The 21,334-nt window shown below is 40.2% G+C and overlaps 2 protein-coding genes across 2 annotated transcripts in view; one reads left to right on the forward strand and one right to left on the reverse strand.

Annotated features, from left to right (window-relative positions):
* The window catches only part of srpx2 (sushi-repeat containing protein X-linked 2), a 17,094-nt gene extending 12,141 nt beyond the window's left edge, over positions 1-4,953 (reverse strand). Inside the window, exon 1 of the mRNA XM_037675221.1 lies at positions 4,889-4,953. Within this exon, the coding sequence (XP_037531149.1) occupies positions 4,889-4,937 (49 nt within the window). The 5' untranslated portion in view covers positions 4,938-4,953. The remainder of the gene's footprint in view (positions 1-4,888) is intronic.
* Positions 4,954-7,882: 2,929 nt separating this feature from the next.
* tspan7 (tetraspanin 7) lies at positions 7,883-18,605 on the forward strand. The gene is made up of 8 exons (XM_037675729.1): positions 7,883-8,093; positions 12,196-12,384; positions 12,459-12,533; positions 12,868-12,963; positions 13,128-13,277; positions 13,348-13,431; positions 17,928-18,011; positions 18,101-18,605. Exons 1-7 carry the CDS (start codon positions 8,007-8,009, stop codon positions 17,994-17,996), a joined length of 750 nt encoding a protein of 249 aa, XP_037531657.1. The 5' UTR covers positions 7,883-8,006; the 3' UTR covers positions 17,997-18,011; positions 18,101-18,605.
* The last annotated feature ends 2,729 nt before the right edge of the window (positions 18,606-21,334 follow it).

A 21,334-nucleotide genomic window follows, 5' to 3' on the forward strand; every position in this document is an offset into this window, starting at 1 on the left:
ATATATATATATATATATATATATATATATATATATATATATATATAAGGGATATAAGGGATGCACAATATTATTGAAATGGTATCGGTATCGGCCGATATTAGCGTTAAAATTCAATATCAGACAACGGCCATTCCATTAAAATAACGTTATATATATATATATATATGTATATATACATACATACACACACACACACACACACACACATATAAAACAATGTAGGAAGTAATCCAACATTACTCCAATGGTAAATTCTAAAGTTGTAACCCCAAAGTCATTCACCTCCAACTACACACTCTCATATACACATTTACACACCCACACACACAATTCCAACCACCATCATCAAACATTAGTTCAACTATCCACAAAAAAAATATGTAAACATCATAAAAATTTACACTGTGATTGTGTAAAAACTGTTAAAACTGTCCAAATGCCAGTTCAGACGTGGAAAGTCCAACTTTCCGTGACCCCTTCAAATTTTGAGCAATGTTTATATGAAGCATGACGGAGCTGTAGAGATTTAAAAACAGCTGGGTTTTCTCACATGTCTTGCCAAAACGCTATCCAATTCTTTTCTTTTTTTTCAAGCAGGTTTTATTTTTTTTTGTCTACATTGTGCAACACACCTCTACAAGAAGTCACAGCACGGCATTCCAAATTCATGTCGCGATTTTGAACGCTGTTAAAAAAAATATGCAAACCATGCAGCCAGTGTGGTTAAAAGAACGGAAAACATGAAGCGTTCTGGAGTCCAGACCTGACTCCTCTCCAGGATCCATGGATGTCAAACAGTTTGTGAAATAGTTTAGAGGAGGAGATGTTCCAAAAAATACAGGGAAGACGTGCAGAAAGCTTGTTCTTGTTAATTAATTAAAAGTTTGAATAGATTTCCATGATTTCCTACCATAAACGTGTAAGAACACAAAACAAACTGCCAAAAGAATCGATCAAAAACTTCTATAACACAATGATTTATTGTTATGTGGTGATCATTTATTCACAGATGGAACCAATCAAACGATTATCTGTAACATAAACACATCAATCAGGAGTGAAAATATCTCATCAGAAGAAACCACTCAGCATGTGATGCTTTTATGTCTGTCTTTAAATGTGTTTAACATTTTGAACAGCACATTTTCATTATTGGCTTGGAGAAGCGCTTACTCATCACTTTCCCCCTCTGTTAAGTGTTTTCCATGTTACAGTCCTCTCTTTTCTCAGCAGCTGTGGTTTATGCTCATTAATCCTCCTGAATGCCTCCGTCTTTGGACGTGGAGGCCAAACTTTCCAGTCTGTTCCCTCCACCCCAACTTCAGCCTGATTCCTGCTCGACTTCCGGAGTTCTGTCGGTGTTCTGGCACTTGTGGACTCGACCGAATAAAAAGGTCACTGCAACGCGTTTTTCTATTAATAACGATCTGTGGCGGTCGAACCCTCTTTGTGCTCAGCAGATTGTTCCAGAGGACATGAACGTTGAAGCTGTCTTCAGCATTTTTCCCTCATAATGAGTTCAGTGTTCCTCGCAGGAACATTTCCTGGGGCTAATATCTTGCCTCCCCACCCCCCTCATAGAGTGTTAGTCACACAGGAAATAAACAATGTGGGCTCATCAGACTGATAATCTGCCAGATCCCAGCAGCAGCAGACTGGAAGTGGCATGCACCATCATGCATATGGAGAATAAAACCATAAACATCCTTATCATTGTCCTGAATCTCATCGCTCAGCTTTAAAGTAAAACACACAAATTATGCACCAGAACAAACGGCTCCATCGGGATCAGTGTTCTGTGGCTTCTGGCAGCAGTACTTCATACAACGTTGACTAAATGTTCAATAAAAACCTGCAAGAACTGTTCTTGGTCCGCTTTGCCGGCAGTAAGTCGGGCTCGTTCCCGGTGAGAGTTGGACTCCGTCAAGATCGTCCATTGTCCCCGACTCTGTTCATAACTTTTATGGACAGAATTTCTAGATGCAGTCACAGTGCTGAGGGGATCCGTTTTGGTGGCCTTAGGATCTTGTCTCTGCTTTTTTGCAGATGATGTGGTCCTATTGGCTTCATCAGGTCGTGACCTACAGATTTTGCTGGAGTGGAAATCAGCTCCTCCAAATCCGAGGCCATAATCTTGAGCCGGAAAAGGGTAGAGTGCCCTCTCCGGGATGGGGAGGAGGTCTTGCCCCAAGTGCAGGAGTTCAAGTTTCTTGGGGTCTTGTTCACGAAAGAGGGAAAAATGGAGTGAGAAATCAATAGGTGGATAGGTGTGGCATCTGTAGTGAAGCGGGTGCTGTACCGGTCTGTTGTGGTGAAGAGAGAGCTGAGTCAAAAGGCGAAGCTCTCAGTTTACCGGTCGATCCACGTTCCTACCCTCATCTTTGGCCGTGAGCTTTGGGTTGTGACAGAAAGAACGAGATCTCAGATACAAGCGGCCGAAATAAGTTTTCTCTGCAGGGTGTCTGGGCTCTACCTTAGAGACAGGGTGAGAAGTTCGGTCATCTGGGAGGGACTCGGTGTAGAGCCGCTGCTTCTCCATGTTGAGAGGAGCCAACTGAGGTGGCTCGAGCATCTGGTTAGGATGTCTCCTGGACGCCTCCCTGGTGAGGTGTTCCGGACACGTCCCACTGGGAGGAGACCCAGAGGAAGACCCAGGACACACTCGAGGGACTATGTTTCTCAGCTGGCCTGGGAACGCCTAGGGATTCCAGTGGAGGAGCTGGCCCAAGTGGTTGGGGAAAGGGAAGTCTGGGCCTCCCTACTTAGGCTGCTACCCCTGTGATCTGACCCCGGATAAGCAGAAGAAAATGGGTGGATGGATGGATGGATGGATGGATGGATGGATGGATGGATGGATGGAAAAGCAAATAATGAAGATCAATGGGATTTTGGGGAAACAAACAAAATGAAGCTCTGTAGCTCAGTCATGCGTCACTGTAGAAACATTGTTCAAGGTTGAAACGGGTCACAGAAAGTTGGACTTTGCACGACTCAACTGGCATTTTGATGTCTTTAACAGTTATGGTTAAGACTTGTGACTTCCCGACTGAATGTGCAACTGACTGCTGCCTCACGCTAACCTTACAGCTCTCTAAAACCTTCAAATCTTTTGCAAACAAACTTTTCTTACTCCCACATGTTTTGGTACAAATTCATATTGCACATTGAAACAGAGATTTTTGTCCTCTTTCACCCCGTGTGTCTCTCGCTGCGGTAGACCTTATGTTTTACTCTCAAATCCCCCGAGAATGCAGAGCGTGTGCACAAAATATCAAATTCAGTTATAGTTTAGCGCAACGTACTCTCTTCAAAACTGCAAGGGCTTTTTAACTGGTCGTATCTCCTACCTAAAACACTGCAGACACATAAAATCCCATTATGACCACGAGAGTCTTCTGCTGATCGCAGTTCAAATATTTTTAAAATATGACTTGTAGTTTTTGAACAACAGCCATTTGTTCTAGGCTTATTTTTTGGTCGGTGTTTTGTGTCTACCTCTCATTGACAGTGTGTCAGTCAGGGAACGTCAGACACAGGTGTGTGGTTACCATGGTGACCACACTGAGCCACTGACTGAAGCTTTGACAGCTTTTTGACCTTGATCTTTGCTTTCTTGCAGGATTACACAGAGGCTCATTCTGCATCCACGGGGGTGGGGGGTGGGGGGGGGTCTCCTCTGTGATTTACTCGTCCCAATTGGAGCCAGGCTGTAATTAAAGCTCCTGGCCGGTGAGCATAAAGGAGCACCTGATGGGCGAGGAAGCTTATACTCATGTTAAATTCATCTCCTCTGGAGCTCGGCCAGCTGTGTGCTGGGAGACGCCGAGGAGGAGCTCTTCATTCCTGGGGAGGGAGAGTGGGCTCCACGTGTGATCGGAACATCTGCGTCCGATTTAAACATTGTTGCTGCCGAGATGAAGGTATTTCCCAGCAGCTGGGGTGTGTGATGACTGTGTGAGAGACTTCAATAACAATAAAGTCTTTAACTCTTCTAAATATTCCATCATGTTACGTGACAAATAAACTACATGTAAAGAAATGTCAAACCAGAAAATGATTTGTCGGCTGATAAAATATAAAAAAGACAATGTTGCACAACTTTGTCAAAGTAAAATAAAAATTCTGAAAAGTGAGATGTTCTTCTTGATTAAAAATGAATCTTCTAGTTGGAGACAAGATCCTGTTAAAACCCACATTATAAATATTTTTTAAAAGTACAATATGAGTTTAAAGGTACTCATAAACAAATTTATACAGTAAAACACAAAATTTGTGCTATTTTTTTCTGATGTTGATAGTTTTTGTGTCTGTAGCAAACTTTCTGAACAGCTGCTCGACACCACGTGGGTTTGTTTACCAACAAAAACAGCTGAAGTGACTGAAAAATAGGTGAACAATAACTTCGTCAATGGAAAAAATACATTTACGATGATAAAAAAAAAAAAAAATGCATTGTATGTAAGCTCAAGCTTTTTGAGTAAAGTCTATAAAAGTGCTTTGTTTACATTGAGTGCGTACCTGCATTTCTGAATAATATATCTGGAAAACTATTGGAGTATACTATTTTTCTATTGTGCAACAAGTCCCTTTAAGCTACTTGTGTTGTCATTCAGCTTGATTGTATTTACTTTTATCACTGTGTAGTTCAGCCAGAGATTTTTGAGATGTTCTTTTTTGTTATTTTAAACAGAAGCTGTTTTTACGTTTCAAACCAAATCATCAGATCAAGCCTTTGTTTTCATTTAACAGACCTTAAACAGGTTTGAAACCTAACAAGAAACTAAGTTTTTATTCACTTCCTCAATGATTCTCGCAGAAAATCATTTCCAGACTCGTCAGGCAGCTACAAACTGTTTTTAAGAGAATATTACTGAGCTGAACTCACCTGAGAGGAATATTAGGATGAGCACAGCAACAGGGCGACTGGTGGGCATGTCAGAAACACAAAGATGGTTCAAATGAAGAGAAAAATTAATCTGCAGGATGACCAAAGTCCCAACACAAAACAAAGTGAAAGATTCCAAGTATAAAAAGACATAAAAAATACTTTAAAAACTAAAATTTCATGTATAAAAGAAGCTCCCGCAGCTGCTGTCTCCAGACTCAAGGATCCTCCTGGATCTTCATCAAACAATAAAAGCCACTTGGTGGCACCAGTGGACTTCATACTTCTTTGAGTCTCCTCCTGCTGCTGCATTAAACATGATGGAGTGAGACTTTTATTAACCCCACGCGTTATCCTGTTAAAAAAAAAAAAGGTACACATTATAATTAATTATTAAAGTCAAACCTTTCCACGAGCGATGGCACTTAAGGTCTAAAAGTCAATAATTAATCACGTGTGTTGACAAAACGCCCCATAAATAAAACTCACAAAATACCAATATTGAGATTTAATATGGGACTTTTGTCGTAAAACATTTTGCAAAATGTTTTAGTACTATAAAGTATCACCAGAGGAAAAATTTTACATAAAAAAAAAAAATCACTATTTGTATTATCTTTCAACCAGTGCCACGTTGTAACGGTTTTATTTACATGAGTCCCTTTAACGCAGCAGCGGGACATCAAAGAAGCGCAGCTGCTAACCGGAAAAACCGTCGCTGCTTTCAAAATAAAAGAACAATGGAAGCATTTCCCCAGCTCCAACGACTTAACTTTGTTGGACTTTTTTTTTTACCTGGATTATTGAGCATGAACTATGATGTTTTTCCCAAATCTTCTCCACAATGAAGCACTGGGAGAGAGTTGATGAAGCTAGACTTAGTCACGAGGTGACTATATGGTAAATGGACTGTACTTATAAAGTGCCTTTCTATCTTATCCAGATACTCAAAGCGCTTTAAACTACAATCTGTGTCCTTATTTACCCATTCATACAGCACTCTACTAGATCTCTACAAAGCTAATTGAACAAATCATTCTAAAGAGACCAATCAGAGCTTTATCACATTCATACACCGATGGGACACACATCGGAGGCAATGAGGGGTTCAATGTCTTGTCCATGGACACTTCGGCATGTGACTGCTGGTGGATTTGAACCCCCAACTCTTGCATTGGAGGACTACTGCTCTAACCACTCAGCCACAGCCGCCCCATATATGTGAGCAGCAGTATGGTTTCATGCCAAGAAAGACCACCACAAACACCATCTTTGGTTTGAAGATGCTGATGGAGAAGTAGGCTACAGAGGATTTAAAAAATGCACATGAAAGGGTGACGCGGGAAGAGGTAATGTGTTGTATCAGCAAAACTGAACAGGACATACGGTATGTGCTAGTGATAGTTTCAAGGTGGAGGAGGGAGTGCATCAAGGATCAGCTCTGAGCCCCTTCTTGTTTGCTCTGGTGATGGACCGACTAACAGATGAGGTCAGGCAAGAATCCCCGTGGACTATGATGTTTGCAGATGACTTTGTGATCTGTGGTGAGAATGAAACAGGTGGAAGAAAACTTGGAGAGGTGGAGGTATGCACTTGAAAGAAGAGGGATGAAAGTCAGCCGTAGTAAGACAGAGTACATGTGTGTGAATGAGAGGGAGGCCGGTGGAACAGTGAGGCTACAAGGAGCAGAGGTCACAAAGGTGCAGGACTTCAAGTACTTGGGGTCCAATGTCCAGGAAAATGGGGAGTGAGATAAAGAAGTGAAACAGAAAGTCCAGGCAGGATGGAGTGGATGGAGAAATTTTCAGGAGTGATTTGTGACAAAAGGGCGGCAGCAAATGTTAATAAAAGAGGATTACAAGAGAGTAGTGAGACCAGCTATGGTGTGGAGACAAAAACCAGGAACAGAACTACAAGTGTCAGAGCTGAAGATTTTGATGTTCTCCTCAGAAGTGACAGGATGGATAAGATTAGGAATGAGATCATCAGAGATACAGCACGGGTTGAAAAACTGGAAGTTAAAGTTAGAGACCAGATTGAGATGGTTTGGACATGTCCAGAGGAGAGACAGTGCAGGTTTATTGGTAGAAGGATGTTAGAAAGAGAGGACAGAGTTCGACGGAGGAGGATGATTCTCTGTGGCGACCCCTGACGAGGGAACATCTAAAAGAATAAGAAGACTCTTAAATGGCCATCATCACACCATACATAGACTTTTAAATTGGTCACATTTATTTACAAATTCATTCTCTGAATTGTTAGCAGAACTATCATAACCTTGCTCTCTGAGGCTGTCATGACCTTCAGCGTTCCACGAGTGCATACCGAACTGGTGAAGACGACCTTCTCTTACATGGCCCCTCCGGCTAAAACACACTTCAGCAAGATCAGAAGTTGCCCAGTTGTTACCCTGAGAAGTTTAAACTTTTAATGAAATAACTCAAGAGCACATTCATTAAAAATCTATAAAAGTTAAATCTGGTCCTCTGGACATTAAAAAAAATAAAATAAAAATTGTGTAAACGTTTCGTCTTTCATCCGAAAGACTTCTTCAATCTGAGGTGCTGTATTCAGCTCAGTCTGAAGAAGCACCTCAGACTGAAGAAGACTTTCGGATGAAAGACAAAATATTTCTACAATTTTTTTTGTTTTGTTTTGTTTTTTTTTAATGTCCAGAGGACCAGAAGTAACTTTTATAGATTTTTCTACCTGGATTATTGAGCATGCATCAGGATATCCATTAAAAACGTTCTCCTGTTTCTGAGTTTTATGACTGGTTCTACATTTATGTCCGTGTAGCCTGTGTTTGATTTTTTTTTTTTTTTTTTTTTGCTTTGGTTTAAATCTGCGTAAAGTTCAAGATGGGGTTTATAGCGGCTTTTATTTTGGTATCAACATCCGGTGTGGCGTTAACCATTGACGTTGACCGACGCGGGTTTAAGTGGGCGGGGAAAGCTGTTTATCCCTTCATGAAAAGTGACGACACTTCCCCTCCCTGGTGTTCCTCCAAGTTTCTCCCACCCCCCCGTCCCTCGCTATCATTTCTCGGCGTCGGGACGCAGAGGAGCAAAACTTTTTCTTCCTGTCGCTCTTCCACCTCTGAAGTAAAACCTGCAGCATGTCTCCTCCGTCTCGACGGCTTCAGACGAAGCCCGTGATTACGTGCCTGAAGACTTTCCTCATCTCCTACAGCCTCATTTTCTGGGTGAGTCGCCGGGTCCGTGTAATGGCGGAGGGGGGGCAGCGGGCGAAGAGAAGAGCAACAATGGGGTTCTCGGTTAGCCACCGAGGCTAGCGAAAAGTCAGGAACTGGTAGGAGTTAAATAAACTCACGCACTGACGTCGCTTTATTTTCGCCTTCACTTGTTGCAAACCCATTAGAAAACGCTAAACTGTTAATTTGTGTTTTTATAAAATAAAAATTAAATCGACTATTTCCGGTTAAACAACCAACTGTGAGTAGGACTAATCGATATTTGTTTTTGGAACAAAGCCACATCAATTATCTCCGGATCAATTAATCAATTAGTAACAAACGGAACCAATTTACTTTAATTAGCTGTTTTTCTCATTTACTAATGAGCCACAGGCAGCTTTGACTCAATTCAATTAAAACTTGGGAGTGTTTCTCGTGGCATTAAAATCAATTTGAGACGTTTTGATAATTTATTGTAATTCTTTAAAAATAATTACAAAATAGTTTTTTTTGGTAGTGAAGAAATAAGCTTCAAAGTTGATCAAAATCCGTTAAAGATAACGGATAAAGTATCAAACTCTACAGAAGGAAGTTTTCCATCAGTAATAATTGCTGACAGCTGCTGAAAGTATTTAACATTTCCATAAATCACTCTAAATACTAGTCTGTCAAACGGCTCTTAAATTACATTTGAGGCTGAATTATAGGGAAAAGTTAAAATTCAAACATTAAAGTTTGTGCAAACCCACACACGTATTGTTCTAGGTAATTTAAAATAAGATGAAGCCAGAAAAACTCATCAGGTGACTTAACGGACAAATGTTTAATAAAAAGTGTCAAAGATGGTTTGGATCTTAAAGTGCCACTTAAAAAAAAAATAATAATAAATTCTCCAAATACTTAGTTTGATCATTTAGAAATCTCACATGAAACACCATAAATTAATTACAACATGGAACTCTTCATAATCAGATTTTGTTGGGTTGTAAAAACCTTGTTAATCATTTTGGAGGCAGCAGGCCGAGTCTTGTAAGTAAAAGTTGAAATCACTCTGGCACCTAATGCAGGTCGCTTTGTGAACGCGTCCGAAAGCTCCTCTAATGTAAAAATAATCAGGTTTATGTTGGTTTGTTTAAAACTGTCATCTGGTTGGTGGTGATTTGTTTCTAATTAAAACGGTTGTTAAATGGCACAATTAATTCTTGTGTAAAACTACAACCCTAAACACGAACAATGACGCAATCACACACAAATCAAATTTAACAGCAGGTGTTTCCAGTTAAGACGTCGACAGACGGGTGCCTCGTTTTGTTTGACGAGCAGCAACCTGAGCACCCAAGATTTTTTTGTTTTCTGACAAGTGAGATTTTTGACTATTTTAACACAAACTTGGTATCCGAGGGGACACGTTTCCAGAGTGAATTTGTATTTATTCGTCTAAAATCATATTTTGTAAAAGTAAAATTGAGAGCCAGAAGTGTTTGAAGGCTTTTGGATCAAACTCCTTCTGTTCTATCAGAAGGTCCAGAGCTCTGCTCTTATCTAAAATATGACCTGGATGCAGTTTACTAAAAAGCAATAATAATATATATATATTTAGTTTGACACCAAATTAAGAACATTTATATATGCATCTGAATGCATTTCATTGCAAAGACCTCATCTGCTCAGTGAAACACGGTGGTGGTAGAGTCATGGTTCCAGCCTGTTTTGTTGTATAAAGGCTGTAAAAGTGAATTTAGTGTTAGAATTATACAAAATTATAAACTATCATAAACGACAAACAAATGAGCGTTTTTTTGTTTTTTTTTTAATCAGAGCTGGGAGATTTCTCTTCTAAAACTAATTAAATCTTAGACGTTTGCTGCATTTTTATTTATTTTTTGTCCCACGCTGACTCTCAATGAGTTATTTTAAAGTTTTCCATCAGACGCTTCCAAACAAACTTATCAATTTTTACCAGCTGTCCTAAAAAACAACAAGCAGCTTGTTTTGTTTGAGTTGTGGTTTGAAAACTTTTTATTTAACTAAAATGATGATGTCACCTGGAAGTCAAATCCTATTTTTAAAAATATGAACAGTGACATTATACAAAGGGATTTCCCAGCTCTATGGCAGCCGGCAAAGACAAATGATCAATTTCAAAATAAATTCTAAATCATTTCTGAAGACAAACTTTTAATTTAAAATTAGATTAGGAAGAATATAAACTATTTTAGTTACTGGGATCATTAGCTGGTGTCTTTATGGACTTATTTTGACTTAAGTCGATATTTTCACTTATTTCCCTGCAGCCTGAACTCATTCTGACTCGTTTTATCAGCGCAGGTCAGACTGAAGATCTTTACGGTTTGAACTGTCTGCTAGAGTCCATGGGCTCAGGCTGCAGGAAGTTTAATGCATCATTTCTATTTATTAACTTTTATTCTAGCAGGTAAGATAACTCATGTACTCGTGCGCAAAGATGATAAATGTAAAACAGCAGCTATAAAAGCAATAACACCAAACTGTTCAACATTTTTACAACGTGTTACACCAGAGGAGGTTTGTGCTTTGGGTATAATGAGATTGAGGCAGGTCTGTGCTTTTATCTCGTCGTTTGTCTCTTCTGACTGTTGGAGCTGGACCTGTTTCCTGGACCTGCAGCATCTTTCCTAAAACTGACAGATGAATAAACCGCTGCGTAATTAATCAGGGATCTTATGAGTGAAAGGCTTTTTGTTTCAATCGTTCAGTCTCTCTCGCTCTCTCCCCTGAGATCAGCTCTGATGAAGGAAATCAATGTGGGGAAACATCGTTTTTCCTGATCCGGTGCTCTGGTTCGGTAAAAGTATCCCCGATGGCTGCCACGTTTGATGAACGTCACCTTTCTCTCAAAAGAGGGAAGACACAAACTCAATCGTTGCTGCTTGTTCAGACAAAAAAAAAAGGACTTTTAATGCAAAAGTACCACAAAGCCAAATTAAACGTCAGCTTGAGTTCAGTGCGAATTAATCAGAAACTAACCTGAGTTAAAAGAATACTGTTTTCTCCCTAAAGCCCAAAATGCACAGGTTAAAATAATTGACAGAAAACACTGAACATCTTCACATTTCACTGGCAGAAAACTAAGACATTTAAGTTTGATAATGAAATAAATGTATTTATATTCATGAAGTTGAAACTGATGCAAATGGTCTGAGTAGGCCTGTCACGATAACAAATTTCGCTGCGCGATTGTCTGACATTGTTGCGATAAACTATATTGTTTGAAATTTGACAATTAGTAATTGTCAAAAATATATATATATCTGTGTAGTGCCTTTTTTGACCACCGGATGGCAGTATGACTGTTTGAACTGAAGGATGGATAGTGAGGGAGTGAGCAGCGTGTCTCAAATGGGAGGGAGGCCCCTTGACGTGACATGGGCTGCCTCTTCGGTTCTCAAAATAGCGGACGTTCTGTAGTTTGAGCTCTTTAGCATTTGTCTTTGTCAAACAAAGATTTTAGTAAAAGATCAGTAAACAAGTTCTCAGCTTCTTTTTGTAGAGACAACTTTTTACACGAAGGCACGGGTTTCCACCGTGAATTTTTGGAGCTTCGACAAGACGGGAGGTTTATTCCTCGAGGTTGGCCTGTTAGCTTAGCTCGTAGCTTAGCTTCTCAGCTTAGCTGCTTCTAATGATCCAAAAATGCAATTTTGGACGGTTCAAACGGATTTTAAAGAGAAAGGGAAGGGTCTGTGAAGAACACCGGAGTTGAGCTTTTTGTCATCCAGTGTCTTCAGTAGGAAGAAAGAGCTGAAGACGCGATAAAGCCGATGCATGAAAATGAGGTTGATAATTTTCATTTATCATGTGATTAACTGATTTATTGTTTATTGTGACAGTCCTATCTGTGTTTTTAAAACTGCAGTTTTTAAACTATTAATAAAATAATTACCATAACCTTTCATTCCTTCTATTTTGTGTGTAGGAGAGAGATTTGATAAGAACAAAGTATTCTTTATGACATAAATTCTTTCCCCAGGAGCTTTTGAGGGTTCAGCTTTTGGGGTTTTGTAATTAAAACACCTGTTCTTCTCTGTGGCTTGTTGACGGCTCTACCTGCTCCGCCTGCTGTCGTCTTCAGTTCACGGGTGTGATCCTGCTGGCTGTCGGGGTGTGGGGGAAGGTCAGCCTGGAGGCCTATTTCTCGCTGGTTTCTGACGACAGCACCAACGCGCCGTACGTCCTCATCGGAACCGGAGCCATCATCGTTATTTTCGGTCTGTTCGGCTGCTTCGCCACCTGCCGCGGCAGCCCATGGATGCTCAAACTGGTGCGTGAGGGAGCGGTTCTGATCCTGGGCTTGTAGAAGTGACCTGTTCTCACTGTTCTCGTCTGTTCCATCAGTACGCCATGTTTCTGACCCTGGTGTTCCTGGCGGAGCTCGTGGCTGGAGTCTCAGGCTTCATCTTCAGACATGAGGTGAGCCTCTGAAACACTTGTGTAGCCTCCTTAAAGCCTCAATAGCTGTCAAAATTATTTTTTTTGTGCTTTTGAGTTAAATTTTTATGCTTTTAACTCTTGATCATTAAATGGTGGTTCGGGGATTAACGTGACTCGTCAGGGTTTTGGCTTTAGCGCTCTCGATCGCCATCATTGGCTCATTCATCACACATTCTGCAGTTCTTTTGTTAGTAAATGATGCGTATTTGTTGTCTATTTCCATCATGGATGAATATTTGAATCAAAAATATTAAAACATCACATTTTGGCATCTCTTTAGTTTTAAATTTTCATTTTGTGTTGAATTCAACAGATCAAGGCCAAGATCAGTGTTGCTTATCGCAGTGCTGTGTTGTCTTACAACCAAACCAGCAGCAAACATGAAGTGGTCGACAACCTCCAGAGGAAGGTGAGACGTTCCTCCTGTTCTTACAACGTAATTCTCCTGTTCCTGCACATAAAAACATCTTCAGTTAAGTTATTTTTCTGGGGTTTAAGCCGCCTGCAGACCTCTTATTTGGCATCTGTAGAGACAAATTGTTTTTTGCATAAATAATTTTGTTCATTTTCTAGCTGCATTGCTGTGGCTTCAAAGATTACACCGACTGGAATGAAACGGAGTACTTTAAGGAGAAAGGCATCCCCTTAAGCTGCTGTATAGACAAATGTTCTCCAGAGAGCCTGAAGGACCTCGACAAGGCAAAGATGGAAGTTTTCAACATGGTGAGTCAGAGGAAAGCTTCAGTTCGAATGAGGTCCTGAGTTTCTGAAGATTTCTTTTCCTGCTGCATAGGGCTGCTTCGCTCTGGTGACCGACATGATGGAGGGCAACCTGGGAGTCGTCGCTGGGGTCTCTTTTGGGATCGCGTTCTTTCAGGTAACATTTTCTACCTAGAATTTGCCTGAATGCCAACTTCAATTGTTTTTATCTAAAAATAATTCAGCTGTGGGTATAAGCTGAAAAAATGCCTCTCTCACACGATTTATACACTGCCTGGCCAAAAAAAAAAAAACCAGTCGCCTCCTGGATTTAACTTGGCAAATGGGTACGGGCCTCCTATTGGATAATTACTGCATGGGTTATTATCTTTCAGCTGGTATCAAGCAGAGAAAACATCTAAGAAAATTTGCAGAAACTGCTAAAACTGGGTTAAGAACTGTCTAACACATTATTTAAAAACTGGAAGGATAGTGGGGATCCATAGTCTTTGAGGAAGAAATGTGACTGGAAAACCTGAATGATCGTGTTCGGCGATCACTTAAACGTTTGAAATCAAATCGAAGAAAAAACAGTAGCACTCAGAGCTATGTTTAATAGTGAAAGTAAGAACATTTCCACAAGCACAATGTGAAGGGAACTCAAGGGATTGGGACTGAACAGCTGTGTATCCTAAAAAAAAAAACACTAATCAGTGAGGCTAACTGGGGAAAAAGGCTTCAATTTGCTAGGGAGGATAAAGATTGGACTCTGGAGCAATGGAAGGTCATGTGGTCTGAGTCTCTAAGTGACTTTAAGAATCTGGACTCCTGGCAGGGACCAACGCAGACATGTTCCTGTTTTTAGTTTTCTACATTCGCCTTAGAATCTAGCTGGTTTTTTTTTTTGTTACCTTTTTCTTTTAGCCATCCTATTTGTGTAAAAAAAAAAAAAAAAAAAACTGCAGTATGACTTTTGATAACTGTTTATTGCTGTCGCTGTTGTCCATTGTTATCTTTCTTTGTTGAAATCAGGTCTCTCTTGTAAAGGAGTCCTCGAGGCTCAATGGGATTACCTGTCTAGGTAAAGGTTGAATGAATGAGTCCAGATTGACCCTGTTCCAGAGTGATGGACGCATCAGGGTAAGAAGAGAGGCAGGTGAAGTGATGCTCCCATCATGACAAGTGTCTAGTCATCAATGCAAGATCTTGGTGAAAAATTTAAGCAACACTGGATGGAAACGGATCTTGTGAAATTGCAGAAGCTTATTGAAACAATGAAACAGTGAATGCACGCTGTGATCAAAGCTGAAGGTGGTCCAATGAAATATTAGTGACTTTTTTTTTTGTTGGTCCAAGCAGTGTAGTAAGACTAGCAGGCTTTCATTTTTATTTACACACTAAAATATTCAGTGCTTTGCTGAACTTTCTGGACACGCAAGTCTTTTAATTTTTTTTTCTCCATAATCCAGTCACCACCAGTCGCTTTGACTCCATGGGTTTACACGGTCTCTAGTTTTTGATGTAACGGGTGCCGCCTCGATGTGGACGGGATCTTCGTAGAATGGCTGCCAGAAACTTCTGCTCAATATTTTCTATCCAAGGCAAACGCAACACAGTCAACAAACCAATCAGAAGAAAGTCACCAAACAAGTTCCAGAATCTTTATTATCCCCAAGGGGCAATTTATTTCAGTCACACACAAAACATCCATACTAGACGAGACGTTAGGACGTATAATACATGAAATCATCGCTGTTCGTTGAGAAGCCTGATTGCTACAATGAGCTTTTCAGTCTTTGTCCTTCATCTGGGCAGCAGATACCTGCATCCAGATGGAAGCAACCTGAACTCACCATGGAGTGGATGATCAGGATCTGCCAGAATCAGCCTGACCTCGTTCACTGACCTTGCCTTGTGTAGGTAATGTTGAGTCCACCTTCCCTCTGCTGTTCGAGTCCATTTGATCCAGCTCCGTCTGAATTCTGTTGTCGAACAAGCACAAACGTTCCTTATAGTATCTTGGTGTCATCTGTTTTTAAAGTAAAGCAAATGCTGCTGTTGTGAGGTTTAACAAAAATTGAGTTTGAGTCACTCACCAATCAATGACCAGATCTTCAGCTCCACTCGCATCATTCCTCGGCCATTGAGGTCTTAAGAACCGAGCTGGACGTGTTGGGATCACTCATTGGAAATGATCTGAAGCTGAGCCGAGTCGGGCCCATGGAAGAACTTCACTACCTCAGACTCTCCCACCATCAGTCCTGTCTGACGTCTGTGTTTAGATGAAGACTTTTGCACAGAACATTTGAATGAATCCAGCCTTTAGTGAGTTTAACAATGAAATGTAAAAAGAGGTTAATCTGCTTTTTATCTTGAAGGGTCCTGGAGTGTGCACAGGAAAGGGAAATACCTCGTTTCTTCTCGTTTGAAGCTTAAATCAAACTTTCCTCGTCGTGGATTGGAAGTCGACCAGTTTGCGTCACGTCAGGGCTCACATGCTAATAATCATTACGTGTCCAAAGTCTCTGTTTATTGCTCAGTCAACAATAAAGGGTAGTTCCACCATTTTTATTTATTTTTCTGGCTCGGCTGCTGTTTAGAAACGAGCGGTGTCATAAAAACGAGACACGGAGCTGAGATCGTTTTTTTCAAACCAAATTTCAGATTCTGTATCTCTACGTTTTTTGAGGATTTAGAACCTGCGTTTTTGTGAAGGGAAGGGTGTGATCTGAGCTTGTAAAACCGTAACTCGTTAACGGATTGTGTTTTGGGTTTAAGATCAAACATGAGGAATTATCTGTGTAAAGCCAAACGTTGGTAGTTTCAGTTTGTTGAAAAGAAAATTAACATGACCCTGAAGTCTTTGTAGATCCTTTAACATTCGTGAGCTTCAGATAAATGTAAATCTGGAGAGATGAGGGATTTTATTTTGTAAACTTTGCTTTATTTTTAGAATTTATCTGCAGCCCGGCTTCACCTGAACCCTTTGTTTCTGGGTGACTTGAACAAGTTTCATTTGGAAAACCTGTTTTTGTGTCTGCTGGTTTGTTGCTCTGATCGTAGTGGGCAGTGGTTTTATAGGACTTCATCTGCATCCTGGTCTTATGTGGGTCAGGGCCGAGCTGAACCAGTATCAGGTCAGCTGTGACTGAACTCGGGCTGATTCGTTATCAGTCGGTACATTTACAACCTGATGAAACTCGACCTCAGATTATAACTCTTTACTCGTTTCATTTAGTGCGACGCTTAAATGTTTCGTAGCTGTTAAATCCTTTATAAATCAGCATTTTCTACTTTTTAAAAAATAATTTATGGTTGAGTCAACGCATTAACAAAATCTCATAAAAATGTATCTCAAACAGCTTTGAGATTTAAAAAAACACTAGAGAAATTGCATTTCTTGCGAAAATACAGTGTGAATGAATGCTTATCGCTGAAGAACTTGCTGAAAAAAAATGCTGAAATTGGCTATTAAAAAAAGCTGAAATGGAAGAACAAGCCTAAGTTATCAGAAGAAAGCAGAACACATTTGCTGAATTTGAAATGAGCACAAAAATTAGGAAGTTGGCTAAACGTTAAAATTAGCAAGAAATGGCTGAAAAGCAACTGAAGAGGCAGAAAGCTTAAATTACCAGATGGAAGTGAAGCCCAGTGAATTGTGCCCAGTCGGGATGGAAGAAGCAGAAATTGGCACCTGAAGTGGAAATTATCTGAAGAAGGCTGAAATGTGCAAAAAATCAGCTGAATAAAAGCTAATAAAGCAGAAGCTAAAATGAACAGAAGCAAGTGGAGCGAGATCGTGAAAAAGTTTAAACGAGTGCATGTGGAATTAGCTGAAAATGCTAAAATTAGCTTAAAACGGCTGAATAGTAGCTGAAATTTGCAGAAATAATCTGAAAGGAGTATCAATCTGAAATTAGCAGAAAGTTAGAAGCACAAATGTTGTAGCTGGCAGGAAAAAAAATCTTGGAGCACAGAACGGATGAAAGTAGCTGGAAAAAAAAAAGTTTAAATTTGCAGTTAAGTTGAAAGAAGCTAAACCAAAACAAAATGTGAAAGTAAAGTTGTAAACGGATCTAAAGATGTGAAGGATGTAAAATGAGATCAGTTCATTTTTCTTTGAGGGGAAAAAAAGGCAAAATATTTCAAAAAGCTGTAGTTGCACCAATACCAAGTCATAGCAGGATTGTTGTGAAACAGCTGAACATTTTGATGATTTGTTGAAATGGCAAAAAGTGTAGAACAAGAGATGCTGAAAAACGTACGGAAGAAAAAATGATCACAATATTGAATGCTTCATAAACATTCACACACTTATTCAGTGAAATGAGCGGCTCAATCAGGAATGGTGTGTTGTGACTTAGTAGCTCAAAATCTTCTCTTTAAAACTGGTATTTTTATTTTTTGTATCCAGCTTTTGTTACATCTCCATAAAACTCAGAACCATAAAAATACACACGTACAACCATTAAGCTTCTGCTCACGTTTCAGGAACTTGTAGTTTATTCACAGCGGTGTAATTTTTAGTCCACCTCGCTAAAACTGCTGTCGGGGAGTGACAGACTCAGGTGTGTGGTTACCACGGTGACCAACGAGCCACTGACGGCAGCTGGTCTTGGCTGTGTGTACTCGTGTTCTTCTCTTTGTTTTGATAAATATTTTGTTTAATTTCAGCTCGTTGGGATTTTCCTGGCGTGCTGCCTGTCTCGCTACATAACCAACAACCAGTATGAGATGGTCTAACAGTCACCTGCGCAGGTGAGCTTAACTTCCTGGTTTTTAAATGAACTTCAGTAGATTCACGTTGAACTGAGCTGTTTTTGTCCTGACCTGTGCTCTGACTGCAGGTTACTGAGGAGCAGCTCCTGGTGAAATTTGGGATTTTAATATTCGCTGGTATCGTTTGGGGAGTGAAGAAAATGGAACAGCTCCTACTTTTATTCAGTCTCGCCAACAGCAGACGGAGCAGAAAGGGAAACGAAAAGGGACGACAGCTGCAGCGCTGTTTGACCGAAAAAGAAAAAACGGCAACGAGACATTTCAGAAACTTGCTACTCTTTAGATTTAATCATAGCCTTCGTCATGTAGTCGTCACTTTTTAAGTTGCGTTGTCAGTATTTTGTACTTGGTGTCACAGCTGCCTTATTTTGTATTTAGAGACCAAGTTTGTAAAAGTTAAATCCGTCAGCATCGTCCGTGGTCGCACCCTGGAATCAAGTCATGAAATGAGCCTTCGTGATGACGTGGGTCAGTACCTGCTGCGTTCATGTGCCTTTCTCAGCAGCTCCGCCAACTTTCTACTAGTCTTCAGTGTTAGTGTGTGTTTCTGTTTGTGGATGCATGTTAAAAAAAGAATAAAATTAAAAGTCTTGTATCTTTACAAAGCGTGTGGAGTCTGTTTGTGTTCAACAGCTGCTTGTTCTGTGACCAGATCCAACATGACCGCACCGATGGCGCCGGAATAATACAACCTGAGGCGTTTAGTTCAGTATCAACGGTATGGTAAATAAAATATGGCTCGAATCAACGGTGTCGACTTAAAACAATTTTTGTTCTTTACTCCATGTAAATATTTTAGTGATGTATAAAACATTTAAACACTGTATCCTGTTGCACAACACACGAAAGGACAAAAGTAAAACAAAGTTCAAACTATTAAATGTTTACAAAAAACTATCGAGGCTAAATCTACACAGTTAAATATCAGAACAGGAAGTGGCGTCTGAAAGGCAGATTATTTCATAGCAGCTGATCAGATTATCTCAGGGTTTGTGGAGGAACATAAGGTGAAGCAAGTCAGAAATTTGACTGAGACTGTTTACAGTATAAGAATTTTAAAATCTATTTTTGTGGCAAGAAATGAAGACGGGACGGGTGAAATCTTGAGCTCCAGTTGAGACGGGCAGCAGCGTTTGGAACAAGTCTTGAGTCGTGACGGAGGCCTGACCTCAACATAACGCATCCTTCAGTAGTCTGGTAGTGAAAGCATACTGACTTTGGTAAAACAGGAGCTCTAAACTGTTGATCAATGCACAAAATCACCCCTCGAGATTATTTAAAAAAAAAAAAAAGTTTTAGTAGTTCTATTTGTCATGGTTCTTGACTGGAAATGAGACACCCATTGCAAGTGAGTATTTGCCTCAGTTGAAAGAGTTTTAAGTATCTGGGCATGGAGTGACTAGGATGGAAATGATGAGGGCATTGCTCCGGTCAGTCGTGGTGAATGAGTGAGTAGAGTCAAAAGGCAAAGCTCTTGATTAACTGGTCTTGCTACGTTCCGACCCTCACCTGCAGTCATGAGGTTTGGATCATGACCAAAAGAATGAGATCCAAATGAGCTTCTGTTGTAGGGTGGTATTGGAGATGGAGGAGCTCCGTCATCCAGGGGGAGATGATGCTCCTCTGCATTGAAAGGTGTCAGCTGAGGTGGTTCAGGCACCTGATTGGATGCCTCCCTGTTAGCTTTTCAGTGCACGTCCCACTGGGAAGACGCCTTTTCATTCGATAAATTGTGCTCATGCCATTTATCCCTAAAGCCCAATTTCCTCCGATGACAAAAACAATCTTAATATTCCACTTTTTTTAAGCTTTCATGTGGTTTTCTTTTAAACCTAAAATTATGTGAAAAAAATTCCCCCTTGAATTTTTCAAGAGATTATTAAATTATAAGTTTTATTTTTATTGCAGTTGCAGGCCGCACAAAATCCCTCCGAGGGCCACAAGTGGCCCACGGATCGCACATTGAACAACCGTGCATTTTATGGCACGCTGCCGGTGAGACATCTGCTGCACCGTGTTAAAACGTGACACACTGTCTTTATTTCAGAGTGTTAGGAAAACACTGGTTTAGTATTTAAGAGTTTAAAGATTATTTTTTTCAAATATGACCCAGAATGAGCGGGTGTGTCGGTACTCCACTGTACTGTTTAAGTTTTATTAATTTAGGTTTACAAACAATAAAAACCGTTATAAAGTGAACATTTGCAACATGCATGACCTTTAGACATGTCTCCAAAAACCTGTATTTCCTGTTTTATTTACCAAACACGCCTCAGTGTGGTTCTGATGACAAAACAAACTTCGGTATTCTTGTTGTCTGACTCCACGTTCACCTGGAAGACCATGAACGTGCACGTTTATCCCCCGTCAGGTGTTCAAGATTCAAGATGGTTAGGTTAATTAGCTGTGGCGTCCATCTTGAAGTGGGTTTTAGATGCACAGCATCACTTTGAGTGTTTCACAAAACTGTCCAGTGGTTCGTGAGATATTTTGCTGACAGTACAGACACATGCAAAAACATTATAGTCTTTCACCTTCAGCTGTGGATAATAAATTAACTTGAGTCTGTTTAGGTTTCATAAAGCATTTGGGGGCTAATATTAATTTGAGGGCAGTTTATAGATTTTAGAAAATTAAACCACAGGTAGCCGCAGCTCTGTCACACCTGGTCACTAATGTCATTAAACACACCTGAGCTGCTGGCTCAGCAGGAGCAGGTGTTGCACCATATTCTGTGACCACCGTATATGGTGACTGTAGAAGGCGCTGTTGTGTTTTTTTACACCATACATGGCCTCAAAGAAGAGGAATGCTACACCATAAGTGCTCAGGAGAAGAGAGTGGATGCAAATAAATAAAATAAAAAGCAGAGAAACCCAGGCATTTGTTTAAAAAATGTCTTTTAACTGCTTAAAATTAACTCACCCACAACAACCAACATGTAGGTTAGGGGATTAATCATAAAACCGCCCACTCCTATAATCCTTCCACCAATCCTCACCTGATGCTAAAAAATAATAAAGGCCAACAATAAAGATAAAATGAGTTGACTTAGCTCATCCAGCCAGCGAGACCCCTCTGGAGTGTGAGCTTGAGATTAGGGGTGCACATATAAATTGGCCGGCCGATTTATCGCCCCCAATTTCCTTAATTTTGGGAAATCGGCTGATACTTGCACGAGAAACCGATTTTGCCGATTTTTTTGTTTTAACAACAATTTTATGAACTTCGTTTATATTTCAGAGCACTACCTCATGGCCAGTTAAAACAAGTTTGTATTGTTTTTAGGATATTGTTCAAGG

Source organism: Nematolebias whitei, chromosome 4 (genome assembly GCF_014905685.2).
Source record: "Nematolebias whitei isolate Nwh7 chromosome 4, NemWhi1, whole genome shotgun sequence".
NCBI classification, from domain to species: Eukaryota; Metazoa; Chordata; class Actinopteri; order Cyprinodontiformes; family Rivulidae; genus Nematolebias; species Nematolebias whitei.

Bases quoted from the DNA above. Each gene is read 5' to 3' on its own strand.
- tspan7 (XM_037675729.1), top strand. From the start codon at position 8,007: ATGTCTCCTCCGTCTCGACGGCTTCAGACGAAGCCCGTGATTACGTGC. The intron at 8,094-12,195 runs GTGAGTCGCCGG...TGTCGTCTTCAG, and splicing joins CCTACAGCCTCATTTTCTGG to TTCACGGGTGTGATCCTGCT. The intron at 12,534-12,867 runs GTGAGCCTCTGA...TGAATTCAACAG, and splicing joins GCTTCATCTTCAGACATGAG to ATCAAGGCCAAGATCAGTGT.